This window comes from Netta rufina, assembly GCF_964035555.1.
Source record: "Netta rufina genome assembly, chromosome: 4".
Lineage (NCBI taxonomy): Eukaryota > Metazoa > Chordata > Aves > Anseriformes > Anatidae > Netta > Netta rufina.
Genome location: NC_140127.1, coordinates 12,166,501 through 12,189,882, shown reverse-complemented (window position 1 = coordinate 12,189,882; position 23,382 = coordinate 12,166,501). Strand labels below are relative to the sequence as shown.

The 23,382-nt window shown below is 43.7% G+C and overlaps 2 protein-coding genes across 2 annotated transcripts; one reads left to right on the top strand and one right to left on the bottom strand.

The window, feature by feature from the left end:
* Positions 1–1,514: 1,514 nt before the first annotated feature.
* LOC311208977 (putative E3 ubiquitin-protein ligase HERC3) lies at positions 1,515–22,941 on the top strand (the record flags this gene model as incomplete). The annotated part of the gene is made up of 22 exons (XM_084286027.1): positions 1,515–1,608; positions 2,219–2,351; positions 3,057–3,133; positions 3,707–3,928; positions 4,711–4,802; positions 5,398–5,528; positions 6,309–6,454; positions 6,786–6,862; positions 7,177–7,274; positions 7,758–7,817; positions 8,379–8,481; positions 12,482–12,665; positions 13,013–13,197; positions 14,706–14,801; positions 15,906–16,037; positions 18,600–19,001; positions 19,089–19,255; positions 20,360–20,426; positions 20,637–20,710; positions 21,338–21,521; positions 21,902–22,001; positions 22,622–22,941. The coding sequence occupies 22 exons, from the start codon at positions 1,515–1,517 to the stop codon at positions 22,834–22,836; spliced, it is 3,039 nt and encodes a 1,012-aa protein (XP_084142153.1). The 3' UTR covers positions 22,837–22,941.
* Positions 17,612–18,469, bottom strand: PIGY (phosphatidylinositol glycan anchor biosynthesis class Y). Its single transcript, XM_084286699.1, has one exon. The coding sequence runs from the start codon at positions 18,324–18,326 to the stop codon at positions 18,096–18,098; it is 231 nt and encodes a 76-aa protein (XP_084142825.1). The 5' UTR covers positions 18,327–18,469; the 3' UTR covers positions 17,612–18,095.
* Positions 22,942–23,382: the final 441 nt, after the last annotated feature.

Sequence of the window (23,382 nt, the reverse complement as noted above, 5' to 3'; positions counted from 1 at the left end):
TACTAGGGGCGGGTGGCCAAGAAGACCAACAGCCTGTTGGTTTGTACCAGAAGTAGCGTGGCCAGCAGGCCCAGGGAAGTGATTGTCCCCCTGTACTCGGCTCTGGTTGCACCTCACCCCGTGTTCAGCTTTGGGCCCCTTACTGCAAGAAAGACATTGAGGTGCTGGAGCATGTCCAAAGAGGGACTGTGAAGCATGGTTTAGTGGTAGACGTGGCAGTACAGTTAATGGTTGGAACTGGCGGTCTTAGAGATCTTTTCCAACCTTATGATTCTGTGATTCCTGTGCCTCTGCTTGGAGCACCTTCCTTCCCTTGGGAGGACTCGTTAGCTCATGCTTTGGTGCAGAGGGACCTCTAGTGTCCATTTGCAGCCCATACTTTGGCCTCACAGTCCATAGCTTGCTATTTCTTTGTCAAAAGGCCTTCCTATGTATCACAGAAGGAGACGAGGTCCCTGTAGTGTTGCAGGAAACAGGCTAGGAAAGACAAGTGCTGTTTGCTCCCCTGTGCGCAAAAGGCAAACCCAATTGCGGGACTGCTTTTGCTCAAGGACCCAGGGGTACTTGGACGATGGGGAACTGCTGTGTGTACTCTGAGTGACTTTCACCTTCATGGATGTAGCTCCAAAAGGAAAGAAAGAACTTTAGTGACTGACCTTTTCCTCTTCTCCCCTCAAGTCTCTTCATTCCTGTGCCTCTGTCTGGAGCTCCTTTGCTCTCTTTGGATGACAGATGAGCTCATCTGCTGGTGCAGAGGGACTTGACTGTGCTTTTGCGGCTTGTGCTTTGGTGTCCCAAGCCTCACAGCATTTCCCTGGTTAATGCTGAGTGCTGCAGGACCTGGGCTGGGCCCTGCCCTGGACAGCATTGCCCCAGCCCTGTCAAAGGGCTGTGTTCTCTGTCTCCACCCTGTTGTTATTTTTCACCACATTGACTTTCTGTGCCTTTTTGTTCACTCCATTCTGCTTCATTTAAATGTATCACATTAAACACTTCTGTTGTCTCAGTAATTATTTTTTTTTCTGCAGCATTTCACTCAACACCAGTAAGAATCTGTAAAATCACATCCCTAGTGCTACTTTCACAGCACGTCTTACCCTGCTATCCTCCCAGCTGTGCTCAGCATTCAGCAGCATGATTTCTTTTAAGCATCGGTTAAAGGTATTGGGAATACAATGAAGATGCTCTTACGTCTTTCCATGCATCTGATCCCTAACACGGGCGTCATTTATCCTACAAGGAGGTCATGTAGCCCTGCGTGTGCTCTCCTTTAGAGGCAGGGGGGAGATTTAGCAGACAACAGCAGAGGACATGTGAGAATGGAAAGCCTTTCGAGCGCAGATCCCCGTTTCCCAGCTCAGCACCTCCAGGCGGCAGCATCCCGGCTGCTGGGGCTCCCGGCTTTCGCTTTCGCTTTCGTTTCCCGAAAGCTGGGGCTGGCTGGGGCGGGGAGCAGGGATAAAGCAGCTGCCTCGGGCTCAGCCTAGCGGTAGCAGGCTGCTTGCTGGCACGGTATGGCCGGGAGAAGGACAAAGCAGCGGCAGCAGCGGCGGCAGCGGGCCGGGAAGCAGAAGCGCAGCCCCAAGCAGCAGCCGGCGGCAGCGGGAGGTGCTGGGGGGGACCCGGCGGCGTACCGGGGGTGGGGGGACAGGGACCCTGCCAGGAGCCAGGGGACGGGGAGGAGATGGGGGTGATGGGGAGAGATGCCCCTGCCTGGCTGCATGCTGTTGGTTGAGCTGGGGAGGTGAGAAGGGTGGGCGGTGGGACGGCCGAGGTGTGAATTTTGCTGCTTGCAAAATATCTGGCTTCGAGGCAACCTGTGCCCAAGCGTGTGACAGATCTAGGGCAGTCAGATAACTCAGGAAGTGCCTTTTTTTTTTTTTTTTTTCCCTTGGATACTCTCCACGGCTGTGCAAAAGTATCCGTGTGCTTCTGCTGACATGTCAGTGATTGTATTCAGAGCCTGTATCTGAGAGATGGAGAAGTGTCCTCCAGTGACAGCCAGGGGAGTGGCTGGTGGACAACAAAGTAGTGCATAGGACACTGAAGCTCCAAGTGACATGAGAAAATATTGCCTATGCTTGTTGCTCTTCTTCCCAAGGAGCAGAAACTCTCAGTGAAAGCAGTAGCACACGGAGATACTGGGGAAGGAGCAGAGATGGTTGAGGTGCCTGCTTCCTTAGTGTGACTGCCATGCCTGTCTTTATCTGTGCTGTAGAACAAGTGCAGCTGCAGAGAAAGGAGAAGGCGAAATGTCCAAACTGTGATGAAACACATACACCCCTTTTCTCCTGTGATGGGAAGCTTTCCAAAGACTGGGCTGCATCTTCGGATAACTGCTTTAAGCCAAGGTAAGAAGCTTCCTCAGGGTGAAGATATGCATTGCAATGGTTATAGAACATGGCCTCCTTTTCCTAAAGGTAACAGTCAAGAAACTTAGGCATGCTCTTACTGCAAAAAGGAAACAAGAATACTTGCATTCCTAAAACTCAGAACTTTCTCTCTCTCTCTCTTTTTTTTTTTTTTTTTTTTTTTTTTTTTTTTTTTAACCAGCAAGAAATGCTCTGATCTCGAGGGTAACACTAAGATCTGAGCTGTTTGAGATACTGACGGTACAGGTTCCTCTCAGAACTCAGTAAGGATAAATAGATACACCAGTTTGCAAATGACATGCGAACTACGTGTGGTTTAGGAAAGCTGTGTATGAAAGACCCAGGCCCACCTAAACCTCACCACCTTCTGGTTAATCCGTGAGGGTGACCAGCATCTACAAATGATATAGCAGGATATCATTTATGGAATTTGCTCTTAACTTGCCCAGGGATGAGACTGATTCTCTTTCAGCTTCCTCTGTCACGAACCACAATCAAATCAGTTAGTGCAGTTGAAGGAGGCTTGTATAAGAGCAGGGTGAACCAACTGAGAGACGACCGATATTTTTCTATATAAGTACTGCTAAACATCCTAGGTCGTGGTGAGCAGAGGATCCTCCTCCTTTTACTTAGTCTCATGGCACAGCATCTGTTTTGATGTGGTATTTTTCCTTATCTTCATAGGCTGGTGAAAGAACTGGGAAACCAAGAAGTTGTTCAAATAACCTGCGGGGACCATCACTCCATGGCACTGTGCAGAGGTAGTCTCTTTTATGCACACCTCTTCTCCAAATGGGAGTCCCATTTGACAGGCTCACTCAGAAGGGAGACCTTGAACTGTGTCCAGTAGTTAGTGACACCACCAGTGAGTAACGAGCAGTGGATAGGGGACACAAACTGCTCTCTGTCAGCACTGCCCTTCCTCCCCAGCTCTCGGGGACCTGCAGATCTGTCCTTCCCCAGTTCCTTAGCACTGCCCCTTCTCAAAGGTGCGTTGTGGAGAGCAAACGTGGCAGCCCCACCCTATGCTCACCAGACCTGCACATTTTTAAGTTTGAGTTCTTTGCTTCATAAAAGTATGGCAATAGAGGCAACACCCTGCTTTTGCTCTTGCTGCAGTGAGTCACACAGGCAGCATGGCACTGCCCTGAAGGGGGCAGAAGCAGACAGGGAGATTGGGCTGCTGCTGCTGCTGTCCTCCTAGCACTTAGGAGCCAGATCTCTGAAACCAGCACTGATTCTCACTCCCACTCCCAAAGTACAAAGACTCAAGGGAAGCATGACACAGAGCTGTTTTTTTTTTTGTTGTTGTTGTTATTGTTGCACGTGTGAAGGAGGTGAGCTCTTTACCTGGGGCCAGAACACCCGTGGACAGCTTGGAGTGGGGAGACAAGTGACACTCACCCCCACACCGCAACTGGTGAAAGGACTAAAGGGCATCCCACTTGCTCAAATTGCTGCTGGAGGAGCTCACAGCGTTGCTGTGTCGCTCTCTGGAGCTGTGTACTCCTGGGGAAAGAACGACTTTGGACAGCTGGGACTCGGACATACGGAAGGTAAGAAAATAAAGCAGTTTGAGAGCAAAGCAATAGAAAGGTATTTTCCTGCTCAGTGAACTTTCTGCACACACAGAAATTGTTCTAGAGTGCCAAATCTCTTTGGAACAGCAGTGGGTGGTAGGGACTTTGGAAGTGAGTATATCTAGATAAGTTTTTTGTTTTGAAGCTTTTGCATCCTGACCAGAAAATGCATGAAGGGTCAAGGGATTTAGGTGTTATATATCTACAGATCATTTTGTCATCATTTTATGTGGCCAAGTGGGTAGCCTGGGCTCCTAAAACCATATGTCTCTTTCCAGGCAATCTTGTGTGAAAGAAATTCATTTTATACCTCTTTGCCTTCTTTTATTTTCTGTGAAAATAAGGTGAGAAAATAATTGAAGTCACCCACTGCCTTCAAACATGGAAGGCAAGAGCAGAGTTGCCTTAGCCAGAAAGAACCTGAAGTTGTTGAATATGTTCAACTCCTTGAAAATCAGATGTTTTGAGGCCAAGTACCTTTTGTCCAACAAACCTGAAAGCGTTGCATTTTGTTTCAGACGTAGTGTAACTGAACAGAGAAAAAACTATGAACCAGACAGAACATTATGAGAAAGAGAATGTTATAGTGGAGGGTAGAAAAAAAACCTTGAAACCAAGTCACAAATATATGAATTGCTGTAAGATAGGACTGTAAAATGCAAAAAAAAAAAAAAAAAAAAAAAAAAAAGTATTTTCTAAATCTTTATTTCTATACTCCAGTATGCTTTCACTTTATCTATGCTCTATTTTCTTTCCAGACAAGGACTACCCATCATACATTGAAGCATTAGAGCACTGGAAGACTGTATTTATCTCATGTGGGGCAGATCATACTGCAGTTCTCTCCAAGGTGAGTCTGAAATTGAAACTCAGCACCTGAGAAATGCTGGGAGAAAAGATGCACTGCTAAAACTCAACACAGAGAAATTGGAATGGCAACGCTTGCTTCCATCAGACTCTGGAGATGATCCTGAAGGCAGACTAACTGTGGTAGTGGAAAAATTGGCCTTTGCTCAGATTCATATCATCTGCATGAACAGGGAGAGAGATGGTGAATGAGAATCCTGGGGCAAAGAGAAGCAGTTCAACACTTCATACTTTTTAAACATACTTTCTTTTTTTTTATATATATAGAATACTGTGAGTAAATGAGAGCAATAGGTCATTCACTAGGTTTAACTCATACAATAAAATTCTTAAACAACAGGGAGTTATTCTCAGGAGGTTTTTTTTTTTTTTTTTTTTTTTTCCAGGAGTTAAAGGATTGGGGCATAAAGACAGCATCAAATTAGGCTTGATGAGAAGTGAACTGTGTTTCAATGAGGGATGTTTTGAGAAAAGGCCCATAATGCATATTGTGTCTTGCTGGGTCTCTCTCTTGATGGTGACCATCTGAATGCTGTTAATAATGCAGAGATCCTGTTGTTTGTTTCTTCATCTTCAAGGATGGCTTGGTGTGCACATTTGGAGCAGGAGGGGCTGGCCAGCTTGGCCACAACTCCACCCGGAATGAACTAACACCTCGTGTAGTGGCTGAGCTGTGGGGAGCAAGAGTTTCGCAGGTTGCCTGTGGAAGGTAGGAAAGTACCTTAATAAAATGTCTTTTGAGGTCTGAGTTTTAGGGAAATCACTGAAGAACAGCAGGGATGAAAGTCACCAATATGTTCAAATCCCTGTATGCTCAGCTCTCTCAGGGATCTTCCTGATCAGGCCACCCTTCTGCCAAAAACCACGTGAAATCAGGACCCTCAGCCAGTGCCAAGCAGGGTGAGAGGGCTGCAAAAACCAGCAGGAGTCCTTGGCTCTTGCTCTTCCAAGAAATGAAGGATGTGCTGGGTTCCAAAGGACAGAAGACTGTCAAAAGGCTAAGTCAGAAAAGTCATCGAGTTCCAATCTAATTCAAAAGACTGGGTGGAACCTTAGAAAGAACCAAGAAATAGTGAAAATGACCCAGTTTCATTCTGCCTTTTTGGAACTGGAACAGAAAAAATCTCCCATTGAATTTCCTGGGTTTTGAATCAGACTCAGCAGTATGGAAATTGCACTTGGAAAAAATGGAAGGAAGTTAGCAAGGCATAACATTTTTTTTTATTATTTTTTTTTAATGCAGAACCAGGGTAAACCATAAACATTCGGGGATAGTATAGGAAATTTGAGTCTGTATTTTTTTACTTTTTTTACTATGTTTATAGAATGAAAGGGTCCTATGGCTTCAATTAAAGGGACTCTATGGCTGGACTGTCATGACTTCTAAAGACAAGCCTCAGCTATCCCCTCTGAAAACATATTTGTAAATTGTACTCTAACTAGCTCAGAGGTGTTAACTTATTCTGACCATTTTTCTTTTTCTGAACAGACAGCACACCCTGGTCTATGTCCCCTCCTTGGACAAAGTCTATTTATTTGGTTCTGATGAAGGACAGCTGGGAAATGAGAGAACAGCTAATCAATTGATACCACTTCCCATCAATTCACCAGTGGATAATGGAAAACCCTGTCAGGGTAATGAACAGTGCAGATGTGTACAAACTGTATTAATTTGTTCAGTTCAGTTTGGTTTCTTGATTTCCAGTTTACACTAGAAAGCTGATGGCTTCTAGTTGCTTAGGCTGTTATCTCATGCTTGCTCGATAGTCCCAAACACAGTCTAGCAATGTGTAAATCTATTTGCTATTTGATTTATCACCATGAGTAATGGCCTCAAGGAATCAACTTTTAGATAGACAGCTGCTGTCTCTTTTTTTTTTTTTTTTAATATGCCACCTCTGTGCACTGAACTCTATGTAACAATGACTGTTTTCAACTGTTTGAAAACCTTTTTATTCTTTCACAGAAAACAATACCTCACAAAAGGTGATTAAAACTACATCAGAAGAAAATGAGAGTATTGTGCTTTGTTTGAAGGAAAGGGTATGTACATATTTGTTTACAGCTTGTAGTTTTACCATTGTTCACAATACTGTTGGAAGCTTTTGATTTTTCTATTCTGCTTTTAATGCTCCAACTAAAGATAAGTCTCTTTGCAGTTCTTTTCATGCCTACATCAGAAACAGACTTGTATTGCAATTATATTTCTGTTCTATGTTTTCTGCATCTGGGTCACACTGGATGACCATTAATTTATTTATATTTAGGCTGAGATGTTCTTGTAGTGATTGACTTGAAAAAAAGAATCACATCTGCTATACCTTAAATTTCATCACATATTCATGCATTCCATACAGAATTCCTATCCTTTGAATGGAATTGCAACTCTGAAGGAGAATGAAGTGGATACATGGATTTCTAATTCCCGTCCAAAACGCTGGGAAGCTATAAAAAAGTAAGTCAGAATGCTGGTGTTGATTTTTTTTTTTTTTTTCCCTACATATAATTTTCCCTAAAAATTACTATTCTTTGAAGACTGTTATAGGAACTGATGTTCGAGAATTTAGCTGAGGGCCATATCTTGTACCAGAAATTCTTACTTCATTTTTGCATAGGAAAAACGTGTGTTCATAAGCAACAGCCCCTTGATAACCCTTTTGAAAGAACAGAACAGATGTACTGCCTGGTTTTGGAAGCCAGTCCTTCTCATTGCAATAATTGGTTGTTAAATTGGTGAAGAGCTGACAAAGTTAAACCAGTCTAGAGACTGAGTAAAAGCTCTCAATATAGTGTTGTTAAGATTTTTTATGTGGTTATGTGGAGATACACTTGTACACATGGCTTTTGTTCTTTCAGAATTAAATAATGAAGTTGCTACTTTTGTTCAAAGGATTGTTTTTTTTCTTTGCTTTTTTTTTTTTTTTTTTTCCTTACTCAGGAATATCAGACTGATCTTTTCATCTGAGGCTTGCATCAATGGAAGCTTCCTGGAGAAGAGGTAATGTGTGCTGACATAGACATAAAAAATATTTGCTTAACATAAACTGATCACAAAGTGTTATTGTAAGCTATGTACGTAGAGAAGAATAGTTGCATCTGAATTTGCAAGAAGCAAGTCTGCATTTTCAAGGAAAAGCCTGAACTAAAATTATTTTTTATCCTGTAGTTCCTACCAAAATTTGCTGTAGAAGCTGATATTCTAGCAGACCATCCCATACTGACAACTGATGGATGATTTTAATCTTGTGAGGCAATATTATGGCTCCCACTTTATTACAGTCCATAATAGCTCCTCCCAGCACTGAAGTGCAATTCATTTTTGGGTGAAATACAAGCAAGCCTGTTATTAACAGTTATTAACAGTGCATCACTACACAAGATGGGAATGACAGAATATCAATGAGGACACACCACAGTGAGAATATCTTTATAAAACAGGTGAAGCTGTACTCACTGGAGTTGGGGCTTAATTCTAAGTATTTTCTGATGTTAGGGTGCTTCACTGTTCAGTCAGTAATAAAAAACAGCTCATTTGATTTTTTTTTTTCCTTTGTGACAGAGACACACATTTCAAAACTTCCAAAGAAATTTCAGGTGTAGACATGAGAGCAGTGCAATGTTTTTATAAGAAGATCAGCAGCAAGACATTACTCTACCAGGAGGTAAGAATTTGATGTAAGAATTCTCACTACACGGACACCAAGGAGCTCTAGATCTGACTGCTATTTCCCCCAGAGGTTTAGGTTTTCCCAGTCTTTCACAAACAAAGCAAATGCAGGACAGAGGTGTTCTGCAGCAGAGTGGGGGATCAGGGCGTGCAAGGCATTTCTCACATGCACTGACTAGAGAATAAGGGGCAATGGCAACAAGTCCGGGTCTGGCGCAGCAGGCTCATCCCCGTAGGAACTTCCCACCTTCTCAGGTGCCCGTGCACAATAGGTGTGAAGCTTTGCAGGTCGATCTGAGCAACACTGGGGAATGCGGTACATCTGGCTTGGAGGTGACACAAACGTCGCCTGCATTAAAATAGCTCCCACCAAGACAAAAAGACAGGTCACTGTTGTGGGAGACTCCCTTCTGAAGAGAACAGAAGGCCCAATGTGCAGACCAGACCTGCTTCACAGGGAGGTCTGCTGCCTCCCCAGGGCCCAGATTAGGGATGTGAAGAGAAAGCTTCTTGCCCTGGTTTGTCCCTCAGACTATTACCTGTCAGTTATTTTTCAAGTACACAGAGATGAACCTTCAAGACCAAGTCTGAGGACAATCAAAAGAGATTTCAGGGCCTTGTGACATAGTTGTTGAGAGGTCAGGAGTACAGGTGGTGTTTTCCCCTCTCTCCAGCTGCAGGAATTGATGAGTTGAGGAATAGGAGAAGTCAGCGAATCAGTATCTGGCTCCAAGCCTGGTGTCACCAGCAGAACTTTGGAATTTTTGACCATCAGTCATTTCACAAGACACCAGGCCTGCTGGCACTGGATGGCGTTCACCTGCCTCTAAGGGGAAAAAAGGATCTTTGCTCAGGAGTTAGCAGGGCTCGCTGATAAGGCTTTAAATTAGATTTGAAAGGGGAAGGGGATAAAACCAGGCTTGACAGAGACAAGCCTAGGGGTGATATGACAATGGTTAAAGAACAGTGTGCTAGCAAGGTCCATTGGTCTACCTCCCCTGTTGAGGTAGGGGATGGAGAACCATGTGGTACCAAAGGCACGAGGGATATTGACAGGTTAGAAATCACAAAAGGAAGGAGAAGTGGTGGGGTAGCCCCATATGTTAGGAAGCATTTGGGTTGTCTTGAGATTAATAATGGCGATGACAGGGTTGAATGTTTATGACTGAGAATCAGAGGGAAGGCCAATGAGGCAGATGTCCTGGTGGGCATCTGTTATAGAGTGCCTAACTAGGCCGAAGAAGCAGACGAATTATCTACAAACAGCTGGGACAAGTTTCGTAATTGCTAGCCTTTGTTCTCATGGGGGACTTCAACTTATCAGATGTCTGCTGGAAATACAACCCAGCACAGAGGAAACAGTCTAGGAGGTTTCTAGAATGCGTGGAAGATAACTTCCTGACGGAGCTATTGAGTGAGCCAGCTAGGGACAGTGCCTGCTGGACCTTTTGCTCATAAACAGAGAAAGACTTGTGGGTGATGTGAAGGTTGGAGACCATCTTGGCCACAGTGATCATGAAATAACAGACTTTCAATTCTTGGAAAAGTAAGGAAGGGGGTTACCAGAACTGTCACCTTGGACTTCTGGAGGGCAGACTTTGGCCTGGTAATGAGGCCAGTTGGTGGAGTCCCTTGGGAGGCAGTTCTGAAGGACAAAAGAGTCCAGGAAGGCTGGATGCTCTTCAAGAAAGAAATCCTAAAGGCACAGGAGCAGCCCGTCCCCATGTGCCAAAAAATGAGCCAGCATGAAAGAAAACTGGCCTGGCTGAACAGGGAGCTGCAGCTAGAGCTTAGAAAGAAAAAGAGGGTTTATGACCTTTGGAAGAAAGGGCAGGTAACTCATGAGGACTACAAAGATATCATGAGGCTGTACAGGGACAAAATTAGAAAGGTCAAAGCCCAATTCGAGCTCATTCTGGCTATTGCTATTAAAGATGATAAAAATGATTTTATAAATACATAAACAAGAAAAGGAGGACTAAGGAGAATCTCCATCCTTTATCGGATGTGGAGGGAAACATACTGATAAGAGATGAGGAAAGGCTGAGGTACTTAATGCCTTCTTTGCCTAAGTCTTTAGCAGCAAGATCAGTTGTTCTTCAGGTATTCAGCCCCCTGAGCTGGTAGATAGGGATGTAGAGCAGAATGAAGCCCTCGTAATCCATGAGGAAGTGGTTAGCGACCTGCTACTCCACTTAGATGTATGCAAGTGTATGAGGCCAGATGGGATCCACCTGAAGGTACTGAAGGAGTGGGTGGGAGTGCTCACCAAGCTGCTTTCCATCATTTATTAGTGGTCCTGGCTATCAGGGGAGGTCCCAGCTGACTGGAGGCTAGCAAATAGGATGCCCATTTACAAGAAGGGCTAGAAGGAAGATCTGGGAAACTACAGGCCTGTCAGTCTGAGTTCAGTGCTAAGGGAGCTCACTGAGCAGGTTATCTTGAGTGTTATCTCACAACACTTAGAGGACAGCCAGGTGATCATGCTGACTGGCATGGGTTTATCAAAGGCTGAGGAACCTGATCTCCTTCTACAAGGTGACGTGCTCAGTGGATGAGGGAAAGGCTGTGGATGTGGTCTAGCTAGACTTTGGTAAGGCTTATGATACAGTTTCATGCAGCATTCTCCTGAAGAAGCTGGCAGCTCAAGGCCTGGACTGGTGTATGCTTTGTTGGGTTAAAGACTGACTGGATGTCTGGGCCCAAAGAGTCATGGTGAATGGAGTTACATCCAGCTGGAGGCCGGTCACTAGTGGAGTCCCCCAGGCCTCAGTACTGGGGCCACTTTTCTTCAATATCTTTATCAATGATCCGGATGAGGGGATCGAGTGCACCCTCAGTAAGTTTGTTGATGACACCAAGTTAGGTGTGAGTGTTGATCTGCTCGAGGGTGGGAAGGTTCTGCAGAGAACTCTGGATAGGCTGGGTTGATGCGATCAGGCCAGCTGTATGAGGTTCAACAAGGCCAACAACATCCTGGCTTATATCAGAAATAGTGTGGCCCGCAGGACCAGGGAAGATATTGCCTCCGCCCCCCTCCCTGTACTTGGTTCTGGGCTGCACCTTGAAAACTGTGTTCAGTTTTGGGCCTCTTGCTACAAGAAAGACATTGTAGTGCCGTAGTGTGCCCAAACAAGGGCAACAAAGCAGGTGAAGGGTCTAGAGAAGAAGTCTTACAACTTGTCCTGAGTGGCTGAGGGAGCTGGGGTTGTTTAGCTTGGAGAAGAGAAGGCTCAGGTGAGACCTTATTGTACTTTACAATTACCTCAAACGAGGTTGTAGCAAGGTGAGGATTGGTCTCTTCTCCCAAGCACCAAGTGATACAATGAGGGGAAATGGCCTCAATTGTGCCAGTGAAGGTGTAGGTTGGATATTAGGAGAAATTTCTTTACCAGAAGGGTTGTGTGGCATTGGAATGGGCTGTCCAGGGAAGTGGTTGAGTCACCATCCCTGGAGGTCTTCAAGAAGCCTTAGATTTAGACCTTAGTAGCATAGTTTAGTGGTGGGCTTTAGGACTAGGTTAAAGGTTGGACTAGATGATCTTAGGTGTCTTTTCCAACCTGAATGATCCTATGGAAAAAAAAAACAACCTTTCAGGAAGCTTCTTGAAGAGTTTGTTTGTTGTCTCTGCTGAAGCTGAATCCTGGAGAGGTGAAGTTTTATGAAAGTCTTAGTGTAGGGAATAAGACCTTTTACAAAAAGCTGCCAGGCTTCCCAATGAAGAGAAATGATGGCAGAATTACCCCAGAAAGAAGTTGTCTGTCTTCTACTGGGGGAAATAAGTGGATGAATGAGTTACCCAAAATCAATCAGAAAACTGACTAATTCAGGAATTGAATTTAAAGGTAGTATCCTAGACCTAGTGTATGAAGGAAGATTTGTGAATGAAATGAATTCTGTGCTAACCTAAATCATAGATTGTTTTGGCATAACACAATTGCATTTTTAATCCTTTTTTTTCTTTTCTTTTCTTTTTTTTTTTTTTTATTCTGAAGGTGCAAAATGGAATTGCGAATTTGCTGTCATCATTGTCTTCCTCTCCCATCTCACCAGAAAATTTCAGAGTCTACTTGATTTTGCCTTTTCTTCTTCAGGGAGATGATGACAGGTCTTACCATTTTCTCCAGCTGTTAGCAAAAGCCATTTTGAAGCTCCAGAAGAAGGACCGGAAAGTTCTTGGTAGGGTTGGAAGTTGATGGAATTGAATGATTAAATGTTTGGTCATTTTGGGCTGTGGAGCAAGAAATAGTATTGTTGATGTAATTTGTTCCAGAGTTCAGCCTGGAAGAATTGCTTTTGGTAGAAACGCAAATATGGGGACTACTACAGAAAAAGCAGGCACAAGAAAAACAGTGTTTTTGAATCTGAGGTTTACTAGTTTTGTACTATGAAATTAAGCATTTTGTTTTGTTCAGTTGATAAGAAGGGAAAATGCAACTTAATCCAAAAAAAAAAAAAAAAAAAAAAGGTAGTTATTTGCATGTTACCTGTGGTGGATATCTTACTAGCTGTTGTTTTATTTACAGAATGCCTGTGGTCAAATCTAGACACATTATCTTTCAAGAATCTGGTCCGTATATATCAGAAGCTTTCGCAGAATGTAATGTCTCGGTTTTTCATATATAATGGACTGTTGCAGATATATGTCTTTCGACACAAGACTCCCATTGGACTGCATGAGGCTTTGCAAATACTGCATATTCTTTACCAGGTGAGAAAGTGTTTGGATCCAGATTAGACAGGATGTATCAGTATGATTTAGAATATTTCAATCATTTTTCTTTGTTGAATTTTCTGTGTTTCCTTCTTATGAGGAAACATGGTGCTTTGACATTCCTTCAGGAATCTTTTTAGCATGTCTTTGAAGGAGTTGAGTTGTCCCACTACCTACCTATTACTGTCATGCTACCTACCCCAAATCATGCTCTTGAGCAGTGCCTGGCTGACTGTAGAAATGAATCATGGTTGAGGTTGGAAGGGACCTCTGAAGATCATCTAGTCCAAAGCCCCTGCCAAACACGATCACCTAGAGCACAAATGAAGAACTGAAGCATGTTATAGCCTCAAGGTGGGAGGGAATGCTTTCAGTGAGGACTGCATGCCTTGATGTATGTTGAGCTATGGGTGTAGCTGGTGGTTTTACCATGCTATGCAGTTGCACACCACAACGGCTCTCTGACTTCCCCTCCTGAAAGAAAAAAGGGGAGAAATACGATGGAAAGGGCTCTAGGGTTGAGATAAGGACGGGCAGATCACCCACCAATTATCAGCATGGGCAAAGTGGAGGGGCCCTTTTGGAGGCAGCTGAAACTGGCTCTTATCTGACATAGGGCAGCTTCTAGGCTCCTCACAGAGGCCACCCCTGCATCCCCCCGCTACCAAGCCCTTGCCATGTAAAAGCAGCACAGTGGTGCCTGGTAGTGAGATCCCTCACCCCAGTAACTGCTCACAGCATTTACATGATGGCCCACCTATTTGGCACAGCATGGCTGTCACAGCAATACTGTAGGATGCTTTAAGAGCCTGTTACCTGAGAAGTTTTCTGAAACAGAAGAATTATAACGTGTTTAGCTGCATGTGAATAAGGGGAAGAGAGGGGACAATAGCTGTATTCTTCTCAAAAAAAAAAAAAACATCCTTTCTCTTGCTGAGGTTTTCAAAGTTTAGGAGAGGGGAAAGTTCAAGCATGCACTCAGTGTGAATCAGAGAACTGATAAACTTGGTTCAGAATTCAGTATCCTTTTGGCTGAGAATGCAGACTTGGACCTCTAAGTTTATACTGTTAAATCTATTCACCGGATAAAACTCAGAAGTGCAGGAGGGTACTCCTCAGTAAGCGGTGACATCATTTGCAGCTTTACATGGTCACTTTCCCTCCCAAAATCACATCTTTGTCAGGCAACAAACATGCAAGTGAGTGAGGAACTTCAGATTCTCTTGCAACATGACAGACAAAGTGACAAAAATACCGTTCATGTTGCAATCTTGGTAACGAGTCTTTGTTGTAAATGAAAATCATGTTCCTGCAAGTTTTTACATGGTTTTCTGTGACTTGCCACTGTTGAGTGCTTCTATAGTGTTGTAGTGTTTCTATACTTCCATTTCTGTGCCGGGTCTCAGAGCTATTTCTGCTGAGGGTCCTGTTTCTCCTTAGTCCTGTCCTGCTTACAGATGCATAGCTCAGCAGTTCTGCCTTTCATATTGTGTCTATCAATGCAGGTGAACACCAGGGCTGGCTTCAGACTACAAGAAGACAACTTCTATGTGCCCGAAGCGAAAAGGATTGTCAAATATTTATTCAACAGGAGACATGAAGTAAGTATAAAATCTTAGAGCAGCACAAAACACTTATTCTGCTGTTTTGTAAACCAACAGATATGGAAGTCAACTCTAAACTCTACCCAAGTGACAGTGCACTTTCCCACTCCTCTGGCTGTCCTAAATCATGCAAGCCATTTACAGTCTCAATATTTCAGCAGCTACAATAGTACCTTTCCTTTGATAACTCCCTGGTTCAGAGGGTTCAGAGAGTCAGGGCTGTTCAGCTTAGATCTGTTTGCTTCAAACTGGCGATGAGTATGAAATAGGAGTGTGAAGGATGGTTGCTATGCTGCTTGTATACTTCTAGATTTTATGATATTTAATTAACAGAATTATTGTGAGATCTCTTTAAACTTTTATGGAGAAACCCTGTTGAGCACTTCCATTTACTTACATCTAAAAGCAGTGTTAATAATATTAAAATCTGTGAAATGGTTCACTTCTTCACTTTTAATGGTTCACTTCTTCACTTTTAATAACAATATGTCTAACTTGGGTGTCCAGGACGTTTTTACTATTTTTACAAGGTCCAGGGGGACCTTGATAGGGTTGAGAGGTGGGTGTGTGTGAACTTCATGAGGTTCAACAAGGCCAAGTGCAAGGTCCTGTATCTGGGCCAGGGCAACCCCAAGCACAAATACAGGCTGGGAGAATGGACTGAGAGCAGCCCTGAGGAGAAGGACCTGGGGATGCTGTTTGACGGGAAGCTTGATGTGAGCTGGCAATGTGAGCTTGCAGCCCAGAAAGGAAGCCCAAGGAATAAACTTACTGTTTTATTCCTGGGATACTTAATGCATGTCTGCCTACACAGACAGTTCTGCAAAAATTCAGATGCCTCCTTATCGGTTTCCCATTCATGCTAGTGGTTAGAAGCCACTTTTATGAAGTGTGCCTCTCTGTTGGTATAGTGTTCATGTATAAAGTATGTACATGTTGGTACATGTACAGGTATGTTGGTAGAGTGTTGGTATAGCGGTCATGTACACACCAAAGGCCTTTTTCAGACATAGATGATGGCAGTTCAATCTCTACACGTACCCCCAAACTCTCATCTTGCGAGTGAAAAATCATCATGTCTTCTCTTCTTTGTGATTTCAGGTGATGTTTCATCGGGACATATTTCAGAGTACTCTAGGGATGCTGACCAAATATCCATGCATCTTTGACATGCACGACAAGATCCAGGTTCATTATTTAGATTGTGACAGTCTGTACACATGTAATGAGTTTGTAAGTGTGACCAATTTATGTATTTATTTTTTACAATTTAGAAGAGAGAAACGCACTTCTAATGAATGGTTATGTAATTCTTCAACAGCTAGGCTTTTTATGCGAGGCACCCTTTATTTTACATGTCAGACGAGAACACCTTCTGCATGACATACGGCCTCTAATGACAGCACGAAAGGATGAGTTCAAGAGGATGTTAAGAGTAAGATATCAAAATATGTTGTTTTGTTAGCTCTAAATGTATTACTGCACTGTTCTGAAGTATTATAAGGAAGTTCCACTGGGGATGTAAAGTAAATCAGGAGGGTAGTATTTTACATTCCTGTTCCAGATAGCCATTAGGCTTTCTGGGCATAATTTAAATCCAAGTGGCAGTGCTATTTACTGTGAAGCTGCTTTGGGATAATGTAATAGGATTGCTCAGGAAACTGGTAATTGGCAAAGTCCATCACTATTACTGCTACAATGATTTTGAAGACTCTAGGCTAGTTTTCTTCAATACTAGCCCTGCCCTGCAAAAGCAGTTAGCTGGCTGACGTGGGATCCAAGCACCTGCCCCGAGCTGAGGACCACGTGCCTGTGTTCTGTCACCAACACAAGGGCTGTCAGTCTGGTACTGCACCTAGGCATTATCTGATTCTGTTTCTTCCTAGGTGAGACTTCTTGCTGGCCAGAGCTGTCAAAGCTTTTCCTTCCTATACATTTAGGAAAAGATTCACAAATAGCTTCTAGAGCTCCTCTTCCTTCCCCCTCCTTAGTACAACAGCTAAAATAGGAACTTATTACACTGAAAATAAGGCTTGTGCTCTGTACTATCCTCTAGATGAGCCTCTCTCCACTGATCATAGGAGCCCCAACAAGTTCCCAGATGTTGGCTAGTCAGCCTTCAAATACACCTCTTCTGCACGCTGCCTTTCATACTATAGATCACACCATTATTTGCACAGCAGCTACTTGGTCAATTTGATTAGTGTCTCACCAACAGACACTACTGTCTATAGACACTACTACTAAGATCTGCAACACTTAGAACTTCGTGCTGCATTTCTGAAATGTTCAGCAGGTAAAGGACATTCTGTCACTCCACTCTCTAGTCTTACTGTAAACGGGAACAGGGAAGGTTGGAGTATTTAGCAGAAGTATCTTCTGTTTGCTCTCTACTGAAGATGCTGAGGAAGAGATTGTGTTAAGGGGAAAGATACCCTATATATGTATGTAGTATTTGTAGCTGCTGACTTGGCTACCAAATCCTGGGCTCAGTAAGTTGTTTTTCCTCCAACCTGTCAGGAGACGTTTCTTTAATGAAGCTGACCCAGCATGGCTATCAAACGTGTGCACTCAGACACACTTAACAAATACAATAAGGACATAAATCTCTGAAATAGACACTGAAATATGTTGTAGATGATTCTGCACAACAAAACCCCTAGATGCACAAATACATCTTTTCTGGGCAGCAAGCAATGCTTTTGTTTGCCCGTCTTCTTCTTACAAAAAAAAAATAAAATAAAAGCAAGCAGTTGCTGGATGTACAGTCATGGGTGTCATCCCAAGTAAATTTTTTCATTTAACTCAGAGCTTGTTATTAAACATCAGCCTAGTTTATTTTATGTTCTTCTGACAGTGGGACAAATACATTTCAATACACACATCACTTCAAGACATATGAACAGAATTACAGCTTCATGACTCAAAGAGAGACTCATACTGCCACGTTGTCATTGCTTATTATCTGTTATTTCAAAACGTGTGCTGTCTTTTCTAACAAAGATAACTGCCACCTATAAGATTTTCAGTAGTACCATTAGAAACAGAGAACGTTCTTGAAGAGATATGCTAGAAAGAGTTAATGCTTCTTGTTAGTCTTCCTCTCTATCTTCCTTAGCAGTAATTAAGTAATGGGCTTGCTGCAGCAGACTTTATACAGTTCCAGATACCACTAGGAAAAGTGACAGTCACTAGTGCCAGCTGGGAACTCTCTCAAATCAACTGTAGCGCCCTGTGAAATTAAACTGTGCTGCTCTAGAGAAGCACGGGGGGGTTAGCAAACGCACTGCACTAGTTGTGCCTGAAAAGCTTAATCCCCATCCAGGTCCACAGGTGGAAGAACACATAAACTGGTATGGTAATGGGAAGGAGGAGGCTGTAGAAACACAAGCTGTTGGTGCTGGTGCAGCCCTGTGGGAAGGTCTCGTCCACCGCGGCGGCGTAGAACAGGCCTGCTAGGGACAGGAGCGGGACGAGGACGGTCAGCGTGGGCAGGGAGGGCAGCACGCCGCCTCCTGCCATCGCCTCACTGCTGGGGCCCGGCGGGCCCTGAGGTCTCCTTCACGGCCTCAGCCTGCTTCTGCGTTCTCCTGGCCGCCTCCGGGATCATGTTGGGGATGCCATCGATGACGGGGTAGGCGATGCCCAGCTCCTCGTTGACGAGCTCGTTAGCCGACTCGTCGTACCTGGGCAGCCAAGAAAGAGAAAAAAACAACAATAATAATAACTCGAAGGGAGAGGCGAACAACTTAGCTTTGCCCTTCAGCGCCCGCTCGGCCCCCCCGCTCACCTCAGCGGCCGCTTGGAGAGCGGGCACACCAAGAAGCGCAGCAGGGAGGGCTCCAGCCCCGGCCCCTGCCCGCCGCCCTGCCCGCCCGCCCCGCGGCTCCCCGCCGCCCGCCTCAGCGCCGCCACGGCCCCGCGCCCGGCCCGCAACATGGCGGCCGCGCCGCGGTGCTGAGGCGGGACGTGCCGGGCTGCGCGGCGGGCAGGGCGCGATGGGTTCCGGGCGGCGCTCGGGTCCTCGCCTCACCGGGCTCTCCCCGCGGCCCGCAGGTGGTGTTCGTGGGCGAGGCGGGGCAGGATCTCAACGGGGTGTCCCGGGAGCTCTTCACCGTCGCCGCCAGGGCTTTCAGCGACCCCCAGAGCGGTGCCTTCCGCCACTACCCGTCCCGGCTGCTCTGGTTCCCCGCTCAGGTAAGGCGGCGCAGCAGCCCCGCTGCGAGGGAAATGGGCTTCAGGAAGGACAAAGTTAGGATTTCTTCTGCTTTTATTTTTAACTAGGTGCCAAGCCACGACGACACTTTTGTCCTGATCGGGATCCTGTGTGGGATGGCTGTGTATAACAAGTGCCATGTGCCCTTCCCCTTCCCCGCCGCGCTCTTCAAGAAGATGTTGAACGTCGCGCCCACCCTGGAGGATCTGAAGGAGCTGATGCCAGCAGTCGGCAGGTACAAGCTAAGAGTGTCCTAAGCTGGGAGATGCCTAAGGGATTTCCTAATTTGTGGTGAAACTACAGTTCAGGCAGCTCTCCTGGTTTGGTGATGTGCAAAGAAATCATGAAAGCAGTGTTAGGTACACCTGCGGCAATGATATTTGCCATTGCCGGGCTGCTACAAACCACAGTGTTTCCAAGGAGGCTCCTTGGCCAGGAGTACAGCTATCAAACAGCTGCTGGCATCAACAAAACAAAAAAAGTCAAGTCCTGAACGCTGGAAGCAGTAGGGATGCCACTCCACGTGAGCTTAAGTCCACACTAGCAATACGTGGTTCATAAATACTTCAAGCTGTACTTTAGACTTGAAACAACAACCTTATTTATTTAATTATTTATTACTAATTTCTACAATGATTTTAAAGTAGGCAGTGATGAGCGCAGTATTAACCTATGCTGCAGTCACGTCAAATCTGAGAACCAAGGTGCAGGGTTCCCACATACTGAGAAAGGAGATAACAGGCTGATACTGCAGGAAGAGGTGCTGCTGACACCAGCATAAAGCTCCTAGGTACCTGAAGCCTGGCTTACACACAAGTGCTATCAACAGTTGATAGGAACCTTTTCCCTAGAGCCAGTGACTGTGTCAATGTGCAGAAAAGCCCTCAGTATACTGCGGGTTGCCAGCAGTGCTTGGAGAGACACTGTTCTATAAAGCAGTTCTCCCAGATCATCCAGATGCATCCCAGATGCACACGTAATTCCTTACTAGATGGTCTTTGGAAGGATAAAGCTGTGGTCTGAGCCCACTTGCCACTGTAATTGTTCTCTGTAAAATCCCCACAGAGCATGGAGATGGTCTTGCTTGGAATCCTTTGCAATCAAGGCATTTGCCCTTAAGTCATGGCAATTGTAGAACCCAAGTGTATAAATCAGTTTAGGGCCACATTATGAAGGTTCTGTGTGAGTACAAGGGCTCTGTATGCATGTGCATTTAAATACTGCTTGTCAAAGGATGCTTTTCAGCAGAATCTGAGCGTGTGACGAATCGTCTTAATGTCTCTTCTCTATTTTTCCTTTTTTTTTTTTTTTTTTTTTTCTTTTCTTTTTTTCTTGAAAGGAATCTTCAGAATATTTTGAATGAAGAATCTGAGGATGAGCTTGAGAGCCAGGACATGACCTTCGTGGTAAGATGCCACTGTGTCATTTAGATGTGCCAAGCATGTAACTGAGGCAAGACAGTATCCCACTGCAAATGATACAAAAACTTGTCTGTAAACACAAAGTAGCGAGACTGCTGGGTCAAGCCCTGCAGAAAGAAAGAGTAACAGATATAGCTCACATATGCCTATTATGTGTAAGAAATATGGCATCCAATATTTTCGTTTTCTGTGCAGCTACTGGAAGAAGGAGGTTCCGTGGCTGAGCTTAAAGAAAACGGTACCAACATCCCTGTCACTAAGCAAAACAGGTCAGTTTTATTTTTCTTATCCTGTTATCTCTTATGAGTATAAAAATGTCGTATCTATACCCATCCCCACATATTCCTTGAAAATACTGAGCATCAACATTGTGCTGTTCATCTCAGTTCAATAACTTGTTTGCTTTCAGTTCTTGCTCTTTATGCTGTATGTGTGCCAGACATCAGCAGTTTAGGGATCCCTGGTCATCCTGATGGCATATGCAGGGATATCTGGTCTTTTCAGGGAAGTTCCTAACAAATATGTAAAATGTCCCTGAACAGCATTTTCAGGGAAATACAGACAACTTGTTTGGGAGATCAGGTACAGATACACCTCTGTAAGATTTTTTTAATGAGCAAAATATTCCCTGCTTAGTTATTTGTATGAAACATATCTTTTACGTGATGGAAGAGGAGCAATCTGTCAATGAGGATTTGTGTTAATATTAACCTCAGCACAGAGGACACAGAGCAAGTCTATGGCCTGAGTTATGCAGGTGACTGCTTTCAGTAAAGAGTTTTGAAAATAAAGCAGGTCAAACGGAGTAAAGAAAAAGGAAACAAAAAGTTCTATGTATTTCTCTTTTTCAAAAGTCACATCTTGTGTTACTTGTTTGAATCAAAATATTTTTGCAGGAAGGAATTTGTTGACTTATACGTGAATTACATATTCAATGAATCAGTGCAGAAGCCATTTGAGGACTTTATGCAAGGTTTTTTAAGAGGCTGTCCAGCTAGAAGCTGGAAGATGTTTCTCCCTGTTGAGCTCCAAGTTCTTCTCCTGGGACACGCAACATATGACTGGCATCTGCTGCAAAAGGTATTGGATACAAGCAGAGGGGCTTTCTGCTGGTTTGCACAAGGTGTTTGCTGAGCAAAACCTCCTTCAGTCCTGCTCTCTTATTGAATGTGTAGGTCAGGAACACAAACATAGTAGCTCAAGGGACTCTTTTAATCATTTGTAATATTGGTTTGAGTCTGTATCTAATCCACACTAGGTACAAGAAAATAGGGGATAAAAATTAAATTGTAGCTCAAGGATTGTCATATGGATCTTCGAAAGACAAATGAACAAGCAGATTCCAGTCAAGAGGATTTGAACATCTATGAACAGGATTATAAAATTTATCAGATAAACTGTTGTTGCTTTAAATAAAAATGGAAATAGCAAAGCCAGTTTTATTTTTATCTCTTTAACAGAATGTGATATACATAAACTATCAAGAGTCACATCATACCATCAGGAATTTTTGGACTGTGTTTTTCAGGCTCCCAGAAGAAAAAAAGAAAAAGTTTCTTGGTAATATTCAGACATTCTAAACTTTTCTATAGCCCTTTTCTCTCTCTCTCTCTCACAAGACACATCTAGACGTTTGTGTGTGAAAACTACTGTAGATCCAAACTGCTTTTCAGCATGATTTTCCCCCCATTTTCTAGTGAAAGACACAAAGGATTAATGCTAAGAATAATACAGACACAGGTCTGACCCTTCTCACCTCCCTTGAAGCTTGCTTAAAGGCATCTGACACCCTCGAATCTTGCAACTACCTTACCCCTTACTTTTGTGGATATCAGTTGTTGGTCAGAGGCCTCAACTTGCATGCTGACACAAGCAGTTTAGCTTTCTCAAAGGAAGCTACCTCATCCTTTTTAAAGGTAGAAGAACAAACCTAGCCTGGGTTTTCTCGTCCACAAGGCCTATATAAGTTAAAGTAGAAGATGGTTTATAATTATTACAAATCAGCAAGAGAATTTATTATAATTGGGTACAAATTGAGCAACACAAAACAATTAGCTTATGGAAATAGTTATATGTTTACACTGATTTTCCTTCATATGTTTTTCATCCACAGATGACATTTTCTTGTTTGTTTGTTTTTAATTTGCTAACTTGCCTTTGTTCCATCCCCCTTTGTTTAGCTTTTTTGTCAGGATCTGATCGAATCCCTGCCTTAGGACTGGAATATTTACGATTTACTATTGAAGATCCTAGATGGGAAAATCCAGATAATTTTCTTCCTCGAGTTAGTACCTGCAGCTACATTCTCTACCTCCCCAGGTACAGCAGTAAAGATATACTAAAGAAACAGATCCTCTGTGCCATAGAGCATGATGAAGGTTTTGCCTTGCAGTGACTTTTGGTCAGGAGCATGTTAAAGCACAAACAGGAAAGCAAGTCTTTGTTTCACGTGTAATATTTTTCCTCTTGGTAACTGATTTACTGCTTTCTAGCCTGACTTTTTTTTTTTTACTGTACTTCATAAACACTTGACTGTTTGTTTTGACTAAGGTTGTATATTGATTATATACTTGATGGTTAGATTATAAAGTTAGTAAAGAAAAGAACCCTATTTAACATGCTTGCAAGAAGCAAGTTGGTAAATGAGTATATTTACATGTATGCTCATCCTAATTGCACTGTAGTGGTCTTCTTTAGTTGGTTGAGCTTTCAACAACAGGGTTTCTGTGATTTGTACGTTACCAAACACACAGTGTATGCTAAAGTCATTGTCACAAGAGGAGGCCAAGGTAACATCTTAATTTGTGTTAGTCAAGGATGCCCTTGGAGAGCAACCAGCCCTAAGGAGACCTGATCCATTAAGTTGTGAATTGAAGGAGCAATCTGTACGTAGCTGAATATGGCCTTTTACTTATCTGAGAGAAGTTCTTAGGAGGAGTAT

Excerpts from the sequence above, each read along its gene's own strand:
- PIGY (XM_084286699.1), bottom strand. The coding sequence starts at position 18,326 with ATGGCAGGAGGCGGCGTGCTGCCCTCCCTGCCCACGCTGACCGTCCTC.